Raw genomic sequence first — 14,653 nt, forward strand, 5'->3', positions numbered from 1 at the left:
ATACATATGAAATTTCAGATGCTCTTAAATTGCCTGCAATATTGACTGAGGTGAAGAAAAAGAAAAGATGGTTCTATAAGTATTCCCTTCCCGCACTAACTAGCTTTGCCGTATTGCCCGGAAACTTGGGATGCAGGTTACTTGCAGCATGGAAGCGCCAAATGGAACGGAACACAAATAACAGCAGCCGTATGTGTATACGGGAAGTTGGGAACCATAAATCGCCACTAGTCTACCAACTTTACTTCATGCCAAATTGTTCTTTCGATTGAATTGAACCTGGACTTAATTTTTGGTGAGTGGAGAAGTCTAACATCTTTATCTGAAGGGTTCTGCAAACCCCATGGGGATTTGTGTGGTTTAACATTTGAGTTTGGAACGCTACTTCGTCTGAAAATGGTATGAATTTGTACGGCCAGCCGTTATTCTTTTCTTTCTTCTTTTCAAGCCATACAATTCCTCAGACAAGCCTAATGTTAATATACAACCAACTAAAATTTGTAAATTTTATCACTGGTGAATTGGTAGTAGTTTTGATTCAGTATTGCATATCAAACCTAAAAGGTAAATAAAGGCCTCCTTTTTATTTTTAGTTGTACATCAATTACAAAATTATTAGGACATCTCATGTATTCTTGAAAGATACTTTTTAACATATATGATTGAAAGGTCAATGAGAAAAAATGACTCTCTTGAGCATCTATGAGTTATGACATTTAATAATTTAAATTACATAAAAATTAGTTTTTTTTTATAAAACATAGGTCAATATTTAGTAATCATCTCGTTGGAAATCGTCCAGCATGATTTACTTGACAAAGTAATATGCACTAATGGCAAAAAATACATTGAACATGTCACAGATATATTTGATCTGAAAAATCATAAGATTTAACAGAGTTACAAAATATAAAAGATTACTCTGTGAATCTACAATCATCAAATCTGACCAATTGAATGAACTGCTTCATAGATATCTGTGTATGTCTATTCTCTCAGATCTGCTATTCAACAGGTTCAAACTCAAACTGATGTTGAGATCTGACGAGAAGACCCAAGAAATTTTAGATCTAACATATAAATTTAAAGAAATTCTTAAACCTGAGAAAATAAATAAATAAATAAAAACTAAACAAAACTCTCATCAGGATAATTTAGAAGAGAAGAAAACTCTCACTAGAATAGTCTAGCCTGAGAGAGAAGAAAATTCTCACTAGAATACCTTAGAAGAGACTTTATTAAATAAAAATAAGAACAAAGAAATAGGAAGATAGAACAAAAGAAGAGAAAGGGAGACCTTGGTCCTATGGAGGAAGAAGAGTGGAGAGAAGATTGAGCGTAGAGAGGGGGGAGACTGGAGAGAGAAAGTTTAGGGTTGAGTAATTTAGTTTATAACATCAAAATTAGTTTATAACATCGTATATGTATTGCGATTATCAATTCACTAGATACAATATGTTTAGGATGCAATTGTTTGTGATAACACTTGATTTTATTTTTATCATTCACCCGTTTGTACTAGTTTCCTTTTTCCTTTTTCACTGGAATATTTTCTTCCCAATTACTACAATTATAATTTTTTTTGTTGGCCAACACCTAGTACAAAATTTAATTACTCTTAAAAACTCTCATAGATTGATAATTGCATGGTTCATATTGGCAAAATTTTTCATTTTAAATAATATTTTAGACAACCGAGGTAGGATGGCATACATTCCGTAATATAAAAAAACTTCAAAGTTCTAGATTACCTTAAATGGAATTTCTCACTTATAAAAGGACCTTTTTTTTATTTTAATCATGGCAAATGGGAAGCATTATCAAGAAAAAATCATAATGAGAGTAAATTATGGAAGTGCATTAAATGGGTAATATTTTTCGAAAAGAAAATTACTCTGGCCAAAAACTCGAGGGAGTCAGACTAAAACCTTCATGGTGACCCCATCAATGTACTACAAGCAAAGCTTAGTTTTGGGGAAAATAATAAATTTAGTTACCACAGAGAAAGAGGATCTTGAAAACTTCAGCCTTCACTTTGGCACATTAAAGATACCGAATTATTGTTGAGATGATAATTTGTCCCAAGTAATTATTCGTTATCGTGTGATGCGATGAAGCTGCAGGATATGTGTGTGTTTCTCATAATGCTCTCTAGTTATGATTATTTGTAGTACTTCAAGCTTTTTTTTTTTTTACGAAATTTTGGAGATAAATTCCTGATAGCCTTTATTTCTTGAAATCCTTATTAAATTGTGAAACTGATCGGTTACAAAACTTACAAAACACCAAAAAGTGATTACAAAACACCAAAAAGTGATTTCGTCCTCTCTTGATCCTTTTTAAGTAGTTTGTTACTGCGATTTGTCATTATTAATGTTACCACCAAAAGGTATGTAACGCAGGTTTGCAGCTCCCAACTCCTTTATAATCCTTGGCAAGATCTAGTCCACTACCAGTTTACCGAGCTCCATTCTATCAAGTGCCTGAGTTATCTAAACAAACTACTTCATCCATGGCACTGACTAGAGAAAACACCTCAACTTCAAGGTGGTCTCTGTTAGGCAAGACAGCTCTTGTCACCGGTGGAACTCGCGGAATCGGACGCGCAATTGTGGAGGAGCTAGCTCAACTTGGTGCCACTGTCCACACTTTCGCAAGAAAAGAAGCAGAGCTAAATCAACTCTTACAAGAATGGTCCTCCAGGGGATATAAGATCACTGGCTCCATCTGCGATGCATCCTCAAGAGAGCAAAGAATTGAGATCATCGAAAAGGTCTCCTCCCTCTTTGATGGAAAGCTTAATATCCTAGTAAATAATGTTGGAACAGGCGTAAGGAAGCCAGCTGAAGATTTTACAGCTGAGGAATATCATATGATTATGTCTATGAACCTCGACTCTTGCTTCCATCTCTCCCAACTTGCTTATCCTCTTCTGAAGTCATCTGAGAACGGAAACATCGTATTCATCTCCTCCGTTGCAGGTTTGGTAGGTCTGCAATATTCAGCTGTTTATTCAGCAACTAAAGCTGCAATGAATCAACTCACAAGGAATTTGGCTTGTGAATGGGCTAAAGATAACATTCGGGTCAATTCTGTTGCACCTTGGTTCATCAGAACCCCACTGGTGGAAGATTGGATTGGGGCTAATGACAACTTGAAGAAAATAGAATCAAGAACTCCCATGAGGCGAATTGGAGAGCCTGAAGAAGTTTCATCCCTGGTGGCATTCCTTTGTCTCCCTGCTGCTTCATACATCACTGGACAAGTTGTGCCTGTCGATGGAGGAATGACTGTGAATGGATGTCAATGGGATTAATGTATTAGGGATTTAATCATCAATTGTGTGTTTTTATTGTTTCTTGCCAAACTGCCAATGCTTTTGTTGATCGTGTAATATAAACATGTTGCATGTTGCTTGTGTTATATGTCTGTGTTTATCATAGTACTCGACTGGCATTATCAGATCAGTGTATGTGTTGCTTATTAAATTGCATTTATATGTGTGTGTGTGTGTGTGTGTGTGTGTGTGTTGCTTGTTAATGACATTATTGTGTTCTCAACCACTTACTGCATTCTGATTTTAGATTGTTTTCCTTTTTGCGCAGAAAAGAAAAATAAAACCAGAAGCAATTGTTAACCCAAAACCACTGCAAAATCTAGGGGTGGACAAAATTATCCGATAACCCGAAAACCAGTCATATCCGATCCGATCCGATCCGATCCGAAAATTAGGATATCCGATTTTTTTATTTGATCGGGTCAAAAGAGGGTCGGGTACCTGCTAAGATGCGGGGCGGGTTAGAGTCACATAATTAAAAACCCATGGGTACTCGATCCGCCCTGCATATATATATTTTTTATTTTTATTTTTATACACACACTATAAAATAATAAGTTAGAACTAAATAAGTAATTTTATTGAACAAATTGCATTACAAATATGAGAGACTATAGTTTATTTACAAGATTCATTTGTAGATGCCATGATCTTGTATTTTATAGAAAAAAAAATTTAATTAATGTGGAACATATATATTAAAAATTGTGTTACTTATTTCAAACTTTTATTGATTTTGAATTCTTTTAATTTTTTTCCTTTATCTTATATTCTCTTCACATACTTGTTTCTTGGTGGGAAACCTTTTTTTAGAAAAAAAATTTATTAAATCTTAGATGAATGTGTAAAATATAAAATTAAATTGGTATCAATCATTTTTTAAAAAAATAAATAAATGATAAATGGGACGGGACGGATACCCGCTGACCCGACCCTATCTCAGTGGGTACCCGATTATAGGGTACCCGCTGATATGCGGGGCGGGTAAGGGTCAAAAAATAGCTGACCCGCAAGGTACGGGTCGGATCAGCCAAATGGTAAATGGGGCGGATACCCGACCCGCCCACCGCAAAATCCACTCATTCGCCTATTTCAAGCAAAAGAGAAATAAACCATGCAACCACGGGTTGGAGTTTTGGGCTGTCAGGATTTTTAGGATCAATTTTGCGTTGACAAGAAAGGTTAATTGACGGTAATGGCTAGTGAAACAAGAAAAGACAAAAAAAAACTAGAGATGTAGAGAGGGTAGTGTTGTAATCTTAATAATAGTTTAGGCACATATCTGTCAGCTTAGTCTATATAAGAGCCAGGTGGAGTGCCTAAAACTTTTTGTGGAGTGACAACAATATTTTTGCCATAATCTAAGTACACATGAGTATTAAATGCGAAATTTGAGTTTTAATAAATCAATTCTACAAAATCAATTATGGAATCACAAACAGTTGTTTTCTTTTTTTTTTTTGATAAAATAGAAACCAATATCATTAATAAACTAGTTGAAAATCGTCCAACACGATTTACTTGACAAATACACTGCATTAATGACAGAAATATATAAAACATGTCACAGATATATCTAATGTGAAAAATCTTTAAGTTTAACAGCGTTACAAAATATAAAATAAATAGTTGTCAATCAGAAGAAGTTGACAACATGCCCCAAAAATTAGACATGAGCTCCACATGGACATTGAGATATTAAAAAAAAATCCATTTTGACTTTTGGGTTGCACAAGCAATGGTCCATATGAATCCCATAAAATCTACCACATTCACAGGTTTCAATTGGGGAAGAGAGGACTTCGGCCCGTCTGGGCAAGAAGCCCATGAATTACCTCCAAAGTGGATCCTTTGGAAATAGTACTTCACCCAGAGTTGTCGATGATCTCGCCGAGGACCTTATCAAGAAAAAAATATGACGAAAGTTTAAATTATACCACGTCCAATACTCCAATGTGGTGTGCAATTGCGATTGGCACCATCCCATTATAAAATCAGATAATTAATTGCTAATCCTTCCCACTATTTCTTGTCGTACTAGTTTGTACCCGGAGCTCTGCTAGAAGAGGAGAAATATCAAATCTGATCTTTTTTCAACCATGGAAAATAGTGGGACAAACCAGAGCTCAAGGTGGTCTCTGTTGGGAATGACGGCTCTGGTCACAGGCGGTTCTCGCGGGATAGGCCGCGCAATCGTGGAGGAACTAGCTGAACTGGGTGCAACAGTCCACACCTTTTCAAGAAACGAAGCAGAGCTCAATCAAGTCTTGCAGGAGTGGTCCTCAAAGGGATTCAAAGTCACTGGTTCAATCTGTGAAGCATCTTCAAGAGATCAAAGAAGCCAGCTCATGGAGAAGGTTTCCTCCACCTTCAATGGGAAGCTCAACATCCTGGTAAACAATGTTGGGACTTGCATAGGAAAGCCTGCAGCTGATTTTACTGCTGAAGAGTATAATCTGATCATGTCCACGAATCTTGAATCGGGTTACCATTTCTCCCAACTTGCTTATCCTCTCTTGAAAGCATCTGGGGTGGGAAATATTGTGTTCATTTCCTCTGTTGCAGGTCTAGTGAATGTGCAGTATTCATCTATTTATGGTGCAACTAAAGGTGCAATGAATCAACTGACGAGAAATTTGGCTTGTGAATGGGCTAAGGATAACATCCGGGTCAATTGTGTTGCTCCTTGGATGGTCAGAACATCCCTAGTGGAATTTGCCCTAAACGATGTGGAATTCTCAAGGAGAATTGAAGCAAGAACTCCAATGAGGCGCCCTGGAGAGCCAGAAGAAGTTTCAGCAGTGGTAGCTTTCCTTTGTCTTCCAGCTGCTTCCTATGTTACTGGACAGGTAATTGCTGTTGACGGAGGACTGACTGTTAATGGATTCGAGTAGAAGAATCAGGGCCATTCAGAGAAGCTTTTTTTTTTTTGAGAGTTTGAGATTATATGTGTTGTTATCAAGTTCTACTAGTCTTTGTCAATTTTTATTTTTTTTTTGGTTGATAAGGAATCCGCAATCACTATTCGAGAACATGCGCTGGGTAAATCCCGCAAGCCTTTGTCAACTTTGTTTTCACAGACAAAGCTATCTGTCATTATCGTCCGTTTGCAAATTGGAATTTTCTGCAACACGTATAATGGGCCATAGTTTGTTCTGTAAGCAGACGGCCAGAAGCAACTGGTTGGAGTTTCGCCTTTGCATTTTAGGCAATTCTTGTAATTTTCTAATCTGTCATCATAGATGAAACTTTTCAAGGATTGGTCGACACTGGCCAAGATCTGCCTATTTGTTTATGGTTTATAACTTAACTTTTAGAGCCATTAGCATCCTCTTGTTTTATTCATTGGGGTGCTTCAATTTTTTTTTTTTTTTTTGCAACACAAGAGAGAGAGAGAGAGAGGTAGGAATTAAGAATTGTCGAGAGAACAGGAGTATTTAAATCCAAAATCTCTAATTTTTAGAGTCTCAGCGTAAACTACTAAATCAAAACCTCTTCAACTATTTAAGCTTTGGCGTTTAGTCGAAACATAAAAGCCAATTTACAACCAATTCTGCAATCAATCCGGAACTTGTATTCAGATGTTTGAACTGCTAAGAAAGGATCATGTTTTGAATATCAAGAGCATTCAAAAATGTGTACTGTTAAAATGCTTATTTCAAGAGGATTAAATAATTTGTGATTTGCTAGATGGATTATATCCAACTGCATGATATGCTAGAAAGAAAAAGAAACATGTGACATCCTGTATTCTACAGTAGAGGCATTTCCACCTCAAAAAAAGCACCAAAAGATATGTCATTTTATATAGTCCACACTAGGGGCATTTAAAATTCTTTTTAAAAAACCGATTAATCAGCCAATCCAATCTGAATGCGACATCAAACATCATTAAAATGGAATTGAATTAACTTCTAATTTTAAATTCTATAAAACAGTTTGAAAATAGATATTAAAATTCAATCTCTCAATTTCCCATTACCAATCGAATTACTAAATTTCATATTTTAATTAAATATTGTATACTTATTGATATATTATATTACATATTAATGTATCAGTAAATAGTGTTATAATTTATAATTTGTGCTACTATACAAATATGTGAGGTTAAAAACGTATTAATTAATATATTAATAATCTTTATATTGCTAATTACATATTAAATATACTTAATTAATCTACATTTGGAAATCCAGTTTAAAAGTTTGGATATTATGGAAATAGTGACTATCTATCCAATATCTAATTACCAATATCCAAATCTAGTTAGAGGATTTTTATTTTTGCACAATATGAAGGGACAGAGTAAGCTATTGAGCTCAATGAGCTGTCCAAAAATTTCTTCTGTTGACATCAAAGAAGGCCGGTTAGGCGGCCATAGAATGCATGTCCAAAATCTTACTGTCGTCGTACCAGTGATGCAGCACTTGTAAATAACAGGTCTCTTCCACAAACAAAACCTGTAAATTTTTTTAGAACCTTCAAATATGTACAGATCCACTACAAAGGAATTCAGATGCTTTGAATTCTTAGATACAAAGGTAGAATACATGACGAACCTAATCAACTGGCTCAGCAACATACAACAGCATTTTCCGTATCATACACAGGACAGGTTGAAATCGAAAACAAAATCTTTAGATAAGCTTACAAAAATATTGTTACCTCTTACCTGTTGCATCCGTCTTCATCTTCTTTATGGAGTCAAACAAGGACGAATGTTCTTGTCTGTTTGATTTTTTAGCAAATGGATTAGATGGACGATTGAAGCTTACAGGAATCTCTTCTGGCTGCTTCTTAACTGGATTTGTTGCTTCTTTAACATCCTTCGCTTCGCCTGCATTCTTCGCTTCCACTGTCTTCCCTACTCTCAAGGCTCGAGTTGGTTCAACTATGCCATTTCCAGCATTAGGAGGCTGCTCGGTTTTTTCCTCTTTTGGGAAGGAAGGGGTTGATGATCTTTGGGGTGGAAATGGTAAAACAGCTTTTTCTGTGCTGCTTTCTGGCAGACTAGGCCTTTGAAACACGTCATCCGCTTGGACAGGAGCATCGAATTTAAAGTTGCCATGGAGGACTGTGCTCCCCATTGCTTCATTTGACATTCTTTCCTGCAAGTAGGCCAAATGATGAAAATCAACATGAGAAAAACTATAATAGCTTTCCTTGGGGATTTAGTTCCAATGTTGCAATTTTTGGAATGTGCAGGATGACATTTAATAAATGTACTCCACCTCCAATATGGTACTAAAGCGTTCTGCCAGGTTTGGTAATTTTAGTGCGGTAACTAGCTTTATCGCCCCTTTTACCGATTTTTCCATCGAAAGAAGCTTCACAAGTTCAGTGGCTCTCACAAGCTTGTCACCTGATGAAAATAAAAGCAAGCAGCTGACTTGAAGATAATTTTGGAAAGCTTTTCTATTAATTCATATTAAATAACCCAATTTGCCTGGTGGAGAAAAGTTTCCACCCAAGCTGCCTCTAATGAAAGACTCACCATTGCAGCATGATGCAATAAGCCTCAAGATGCACCTATCAAGAGCTGCTTCAATAGTGAATGCCTCATCATCGATTGAAGCTGTGTCCCTGCCAGCAGCTGCATTTTCTTCAATTCTTTTCTGAATCTGAAACATTAGCCAGAAATTCATTGAGAGCTGAGCATTTTGTTTCTGTGGTTGAAATGAACTGATGGGGAGATTGAATACCAGAACAAAGAAACAAAATATTCTTACACACATGCAGACACTGTCATTTGATATTTAAAAAGTGTAATTTAGTCACACTACCTATAAATGGAAGCAGATCAAATGGACGCCTACAGTTTAGCAGATCAAATGGACACCTACAGTTTAGTCATGGTACACTGAAGAAAGCACGAGACACATTAGGAAGAGTACCTGGTGCAGATGCATGTTATTCAATATAAATTCATTCTCCAGGTTTTCAGCTCCAAGGTCAGAAGCAGCAAGTGGAAATGAAAGATCTAACAGCGTGAGAATTGGTTTGGGAGTGGCCTGGGAGAGGTCAAGAGAAGGATAAAATCAAAATTTTGTCATAATAGCAAAACATCAAGGAAATAAATTGCAGATCACCCCATACCTGTGGGAATGAATAAGGTGATTTGCAAACCACGCAAAACAGCTTTGTTGCGTTTAATCCAACAACCCAATAGTTTTCATCTGGCTTCTTCAATTTACTGGAACTACAGTTTTATAATTTTAAGTCAAACACACCATTCTAACATCTGTGGCCCATAGATAGTAATTCATATTTGAAGTATTCATACCTAAAAACTGGAAACCAACTTCCTCCATATTGATTTGTATAAACTCTCAAGACACCCTGAACATTCAATACAAAGATTGTTCAATTTGGATTAAATTGATTCTCAACGACAAATATTTTACAGCAAGGATGCTGGAAATAAGGTGCACCTTAGAATCAAAAGAACCAAGTTGGCCTTCTTCACTGAAACCAAACCACGTTAGGTATGATCCGGGAGTCAACGGAAGTCGCCCTCTGAGAGACTCTGTTGCACTACGAACGTTCAATACCCTGAACTCAAGCATCTGCTTGGCAAAATCATTACCATGAAACTCACGACCACTGTTGCAATGACATCATGCAACTAAACAAAAAGTCAAATTTGTACCTGTCCATCTGAGGGAAGTGCAGGAGAAGAATGTGTAACAACAGCAAGTTCATCCTTAAGTCCAACTAAGGTCACCACTGGTCCATCAAGTGAAAGGATATACCTCTACACATAATTGGAAGTAGAAAAAGATAATTCATTGCAAGTTTTGATATCATAAAAGCACAAATTACCCTAGACATACTTAATGTGTAAAAAAAGGTGACACAGTAGAGTTGTTGAAGCATGAAGTTTGAAGCTAGCTGGCTCAAGTAGTGACAGACCTGCAAGCCACTGTCACTGAAGATACGAAGAAAATTAAGACTAGTAGCAGCAGCAACCCAAGTAGTTCCAAGAGCCACTGCCCTTACTTCTTCTTCTTCAAGTCTCATAGACCACTGAAGTTGAGGAAACGATATTAAATGTCACAGAAAAAGATAAAATTACTGACTGGGAGTGATGAGTGAAGAATAAGATGCAAGTAATAGTGTATACAAGTGAGGCACAAAGCATACTTACCTCACTATTACTGGCCCAGCTACTGAATGGGCGATACATAAGTGTGCTCATATTCTTCTCGCCCTTGCATGGATTTGCAAAAACACTTCCGTTCTCATTTAAAGATGCCATTGTGAAGCCAAAGTAATCAGTCATTGCAGGCACTCGAGGACCACTACTTGTATCATGAAAGTCAATCTGCAGTTGCATCATAGTTTAATGAACTGGTAGTGGAAATGACAACTGAAGCCCTTCACATGAATGATGCGCAAAACTATGTATCATGCAGAACCAGAAATTCAATACTGATCAGCACTTGTTAGCAATGCCACTAAACCACATTGGCAAACACACGATATCTAAACTAACAATTTACAAATATCAAAACAGAATTAATAATAACTCGTTTTTGCTTGATCATATGTGATGGTTGAGGGTGTGTAGCTGGTAACAGACTCCAAGAATAAATACTTTGACAAAATACCTCATCTACTAGACCACCATGAAATGTTACAAGAAGCATATTACTTCATGTTTATTGCACCAAACTGATTACAATCAAGTAACATATAAAGTCTTTGACCAGGAATTGTTTCAGTAGGTCTAATTGCAATCTTTCACTAGATAATTCAAGAATTGTATATAGATAATCTAGAGATTCTTCAGAATCAATTCCTAATAGCCCAAAGCTTCCTAATATTATTGCTTCATGTCTTTGTAGCAGTTGCAACAATTATTTGCAGCCACTGAAATGAAATTAAAAACTTTCAAAAAATAATAGATGCATCTGCTGATTTTTTTCATTAGGAGTTTTGTATGTTGTCATATTAGTACAAAGTGTGCAAAGTATTTTGTCTGTTAGCTATATGGTAACAATTAACAAAAACACCCTACTTTTGTCAGCAGTAATACATCGCAGCCAGAGGCGCAGAGTACAAAAGAGTTTATTACACCAAAAGATTGATAAAAAGAGAGAAATAGTAGTTAAAATCATGAGCTTCGAAATATAAACTGAAATACCTCTATGTGGGAATACCCATCATGATCCATTGAGGTCACACTGCCTAACATGTTATAACACAGGAAACGCCTTTTTCCAGGCTGCACAGGTGTAGCTCCGGGTTGAAAAGCTTCTTGCATTTTAGGTGCAGAATAGGTCATACTATTTTTTATTTCATGCTTCTCGTGATCAATGCTATCCTTTTTGCTTTTAGAAGCCTTTTTGTGAGATTCCACCTTTGGATGCAAATCCAACTCATCATTCATGTCTTCTCCCCAACTATCATCAAGTGTAGAATTTTTGCGCAACCTTTTTCTGCTTGATAATTCAGATTCACCAAGACTGTCCTCACCAAGATCACTCAAACTACCAGATGCACTAGCTTCTTCCTCGTCTTCATCAAACAGAAGAAGGCCATTGGAACGCACATTGGGTATGTCTTCAGTTGGGGATTTCATTGATGATGGTACTGGTGATTCCCATACTCCATACTTTCCCTTACTGTCAATTACTGCCAAAGCATTACCATGTGGTTTCCAAGCCATACAAGATATCCTATCACTGAATTTCTGCCGATCAATGTCCTGCTTTTTGTCAACATCCCAAATGATAATCTGTCTATCTGAACCAGAGGTAGCCATGTATCGCCCATTAGGCGACCAGGACAAGAAACAAATTGGTTGCACATGATCACCTCTCAGTGAAAAAAGTTTTTCAGCAGTGTCCCTATCATACATCACCACATCGTTTTTCAAACCTGGGACAGCCAACAGGTCCCCATCTGGACTCCAGCTAAGCATATTCATAGCAGATTGATCAGAAAAAGTGGCAGGCGCTATGCCCTTGAGCGTGTTAAGTATTGTTCCAGGCTGGAGTTCCCAGTGTATGACAGTCCCTGTTGAATCAACTGAAGCAAAATATTCACTCTTAGGATCAAAAGCTAAGCCAGTAATAGATCCTTTATGCCCTTTAAGAACTCTTGCTATTGAACCATCAATTGTGTTTATAAGTTTGATCCCTTCATCATCACCAGCAGCTGCCAGCATGGTACCGGATTTATTGAAAGCAAGTGCCCGTATCGGCAATGTGAATCTAGTGATATTAGTCACAAACTCCCCACCTGATTTACAAGAATCAGCCAAAACAGTAAAAACTTATAAAAATCTGGACAATAGATAAATTAGTTTAAATTAACTAAATTGCACTCAATTGAAGTTTCAGCTTTGCAGCCAACTATCCACCAAGATTTTTACTTTTCAATGAAGATACATAATTAAGGTGTGCGAATACAGCTGAAACAGAACTCCCATGTATTAACTGCTTAGTCCCAATGTAATTGAAACATTCATGTAGCTCGTTGGATAAAACGTGGAACTGACCTCAAGCAAAAAAAAAAGGGACGCTCCTCCCTATTCCTGGTCCAAATCTTGAAGTTCAAATTAAATCATACAATTGCATATGAGATGAATCTTGCTGCTCTTGCTGAGAGCAGCAAGAATCATCCACAGTTAATACCAAAAACGCAGGAATATACAATCAAGATAACTTCCATAGTTCCATAAAGCCTGAACAGCATTGCCTTAGCTTATGCACATTTATTTTCAAGGATAATTAAAATTAACAGATTTTCAAAAAAAATTCCCAAAATAAAATTGGCAATAATAGATCCCAAAGAAAACCATAACATTTCCCTAACCCTGGTGGGGCCAAGGAGGCCCTAAATGAGTTGTTCATTTTTGTTACCAGGAAATTTGTAGAGCTTAACGGAATGGTCAATAGATCCGGAAGCCAGGCAGGTGAAATTGGGGCTAAGAGCCAAAGCGGTGACGCCGTCGCGGTGGTGTTTGATAGATTTAGGGTTAACCGACGGAAATTGGGCGTCGTGAACCCAGATTGACGGATCGGAAGACGACGCCGTTACAATGCGGTCCCCCTGCTGGTCCCACAAAATCGAGCAGAATGAGTTGCCGCCATTTTCGCCGTTCTTGTGAGCTTCTCTGAGCTTAATAGTTCGGATCTTCATGGTCCGGTTTGATTTTTCCCCGGTCGGCTGTCTTCTTCTCACTTGGTTTTTTGGGTTTCTGTTGATATGAGAATTTTGGGAATTTCTTTCAGCGACTGAGGTAAAGGGTTTCGGGTTTGGCGGGAAAGTTTTGGAGGGTAAGGGGAAATTTGGATTTTTCCGCGGCACAATAAACTTTTGAGAATTTAACAAATGGGAGCTTCATTCTTGGCTATTTTTGAAAAGATCGCTTTTTTTCCCTCTTTCTTCCCCTTGTTTATCTTTTTCCCACCATTTCTGGAATTTACATTTTTGGGATCGCTATGCTAAATGAGTTTAAGAAAAGGTAGACAAAATTGACATTCAAACTTGACTTTGTCACAATTATTGATAATAATTAGAATCCCAACTCATTGTTTATAAAAAAAATAAAAAAGAATGAAAAAGATGTTCAAACTCGACTCAATTATAATTGTTGAGATGATTTATAATTTGAATTAAACCACCAACTTGTGCTCTCAAATTTATCTACTCAAAATGGGTGAAATAATCTTTACTTAACAATTTGTGAATCATTTTTTTCTCTTTTGTATTGAGACAATTTATAGTTTGAAATTCAATTACCAACTTATTATTTATTTTAAAAAAACGAAGAAGAATGATAAAGGTACTCAAACTTGACTCAATTATAATTGTTGAGGTGAGTTATAATTGAATTAAACTACCAACTCGTGCTTTCAAATCTATCTACTAAAAATGGGCGACACAATCTTCACTTAACAATTTGTAAACCCTTTTTCTTTATTTCCCTCCCTATAATTAAATCCCAAGATCTATGTGGTGCATTGATGATTAATTTTGGTCATTTGCTGAGGCCACTATGTGTGTTTGGATAGTTTTTTTTAAAATATATATATATTCCGCTTACATCATAAATATATTTTTCAATCAAATTTTTTATATTTTCAACTACTTTTTTATTTCATATATATTACATCACAAAAAATACTATAATAATTACTCTGTCTTTATCTTTCCTTTTGTATTTCATTCGTAGGTAGTTGATGTAATTCTATTTCTAAGAACAAAATAATTTAGAAAAAGAACGATCAAAGATTGAAGCCCGAAGGCAAAAGAACAATGTATAGATTGAATGAGTGCCTGTGCAAGATACAAACTACTAAT

The 14,653-nt window shown here is 36.5% G+C and overlaps 2 protein-coding genes across 2 annotated transcripts; one reads left to right on the plus strand and one right to left on the minus strand.

The window, feature by feature from the left end:
- Positions 1 to 2,512: 2,512 nt before the first annotated feature.
- LOC113767371 (senescence-associated protein 13-like) lies at positions 2,513 to 6,369 on the plus strand. The gene is made up of 2 exons (XM_027311438.1): positions 2,513 to 3,292; positions 5,461 to 6,369. The coding sequence occupies exons 1-2, from the start codon at positions 2,513 to 2,515 to the stop codon at positions 6,229 to 6,231; spliced, it is 1,551 nt and encodes a 516-aa protein (XP_027167239.1). The 3' UTR covers positions 6,232 to 6,369.
- A 1,480-nt stretch (positions 6,370 to 7,849) lies between these two features.
- Positions 7,850 to 13,542, minus strand: LOC113768687 (WD repeat and HMG-box DNA-binding protein 1-like). The gene is made up of 12 exons (XM_027313140.1): positions 13,210 to 13,542; positions 11,487 to 12,586; positions 10,488 to 10,664; positions 10,253 to 10,366; positions 9,990 to 10,094; positions 9,772 to 9,906; positions 9,624 to 9,679; positions 9,437 to 9,539; positions 9,235 to 9,351; positions 8,835 to 8,961; positions 8,572 to 8,702; positions 7,850 to 8,448 (listed from the first exon to the last, which is right to left on the minus strand). Exons 1-12 carry the CDS (start codon positions 13,487 to 13,489, stop codon positions 8,002 to 8,004), a joined length of 2,892 nt encoding a protein of 963 aa, XP_027168941.1. The 5' UTR covers positions 13,490 to 13,542; the 3' UTR covers positions 7,850 to 8,001.
- Positions 13,543 to 14,653: the final 1,111 nt, after the last annotated feature.

The sequence above is a fragment of the Coffea eugenioides genome, chromosome 4 (assembly GCF_003713205.1).
Source record: "Coffea eugenioides isolate CCC68of chromosome 4, Ceug_1.0, whole genome shotgun sequence".
NCBI lineage: Eukaryota > Viridiplantae > Streptophyta > Magnoliopsida > Gentianales > Rubiaceae > Coffea > Coffea eugenioides.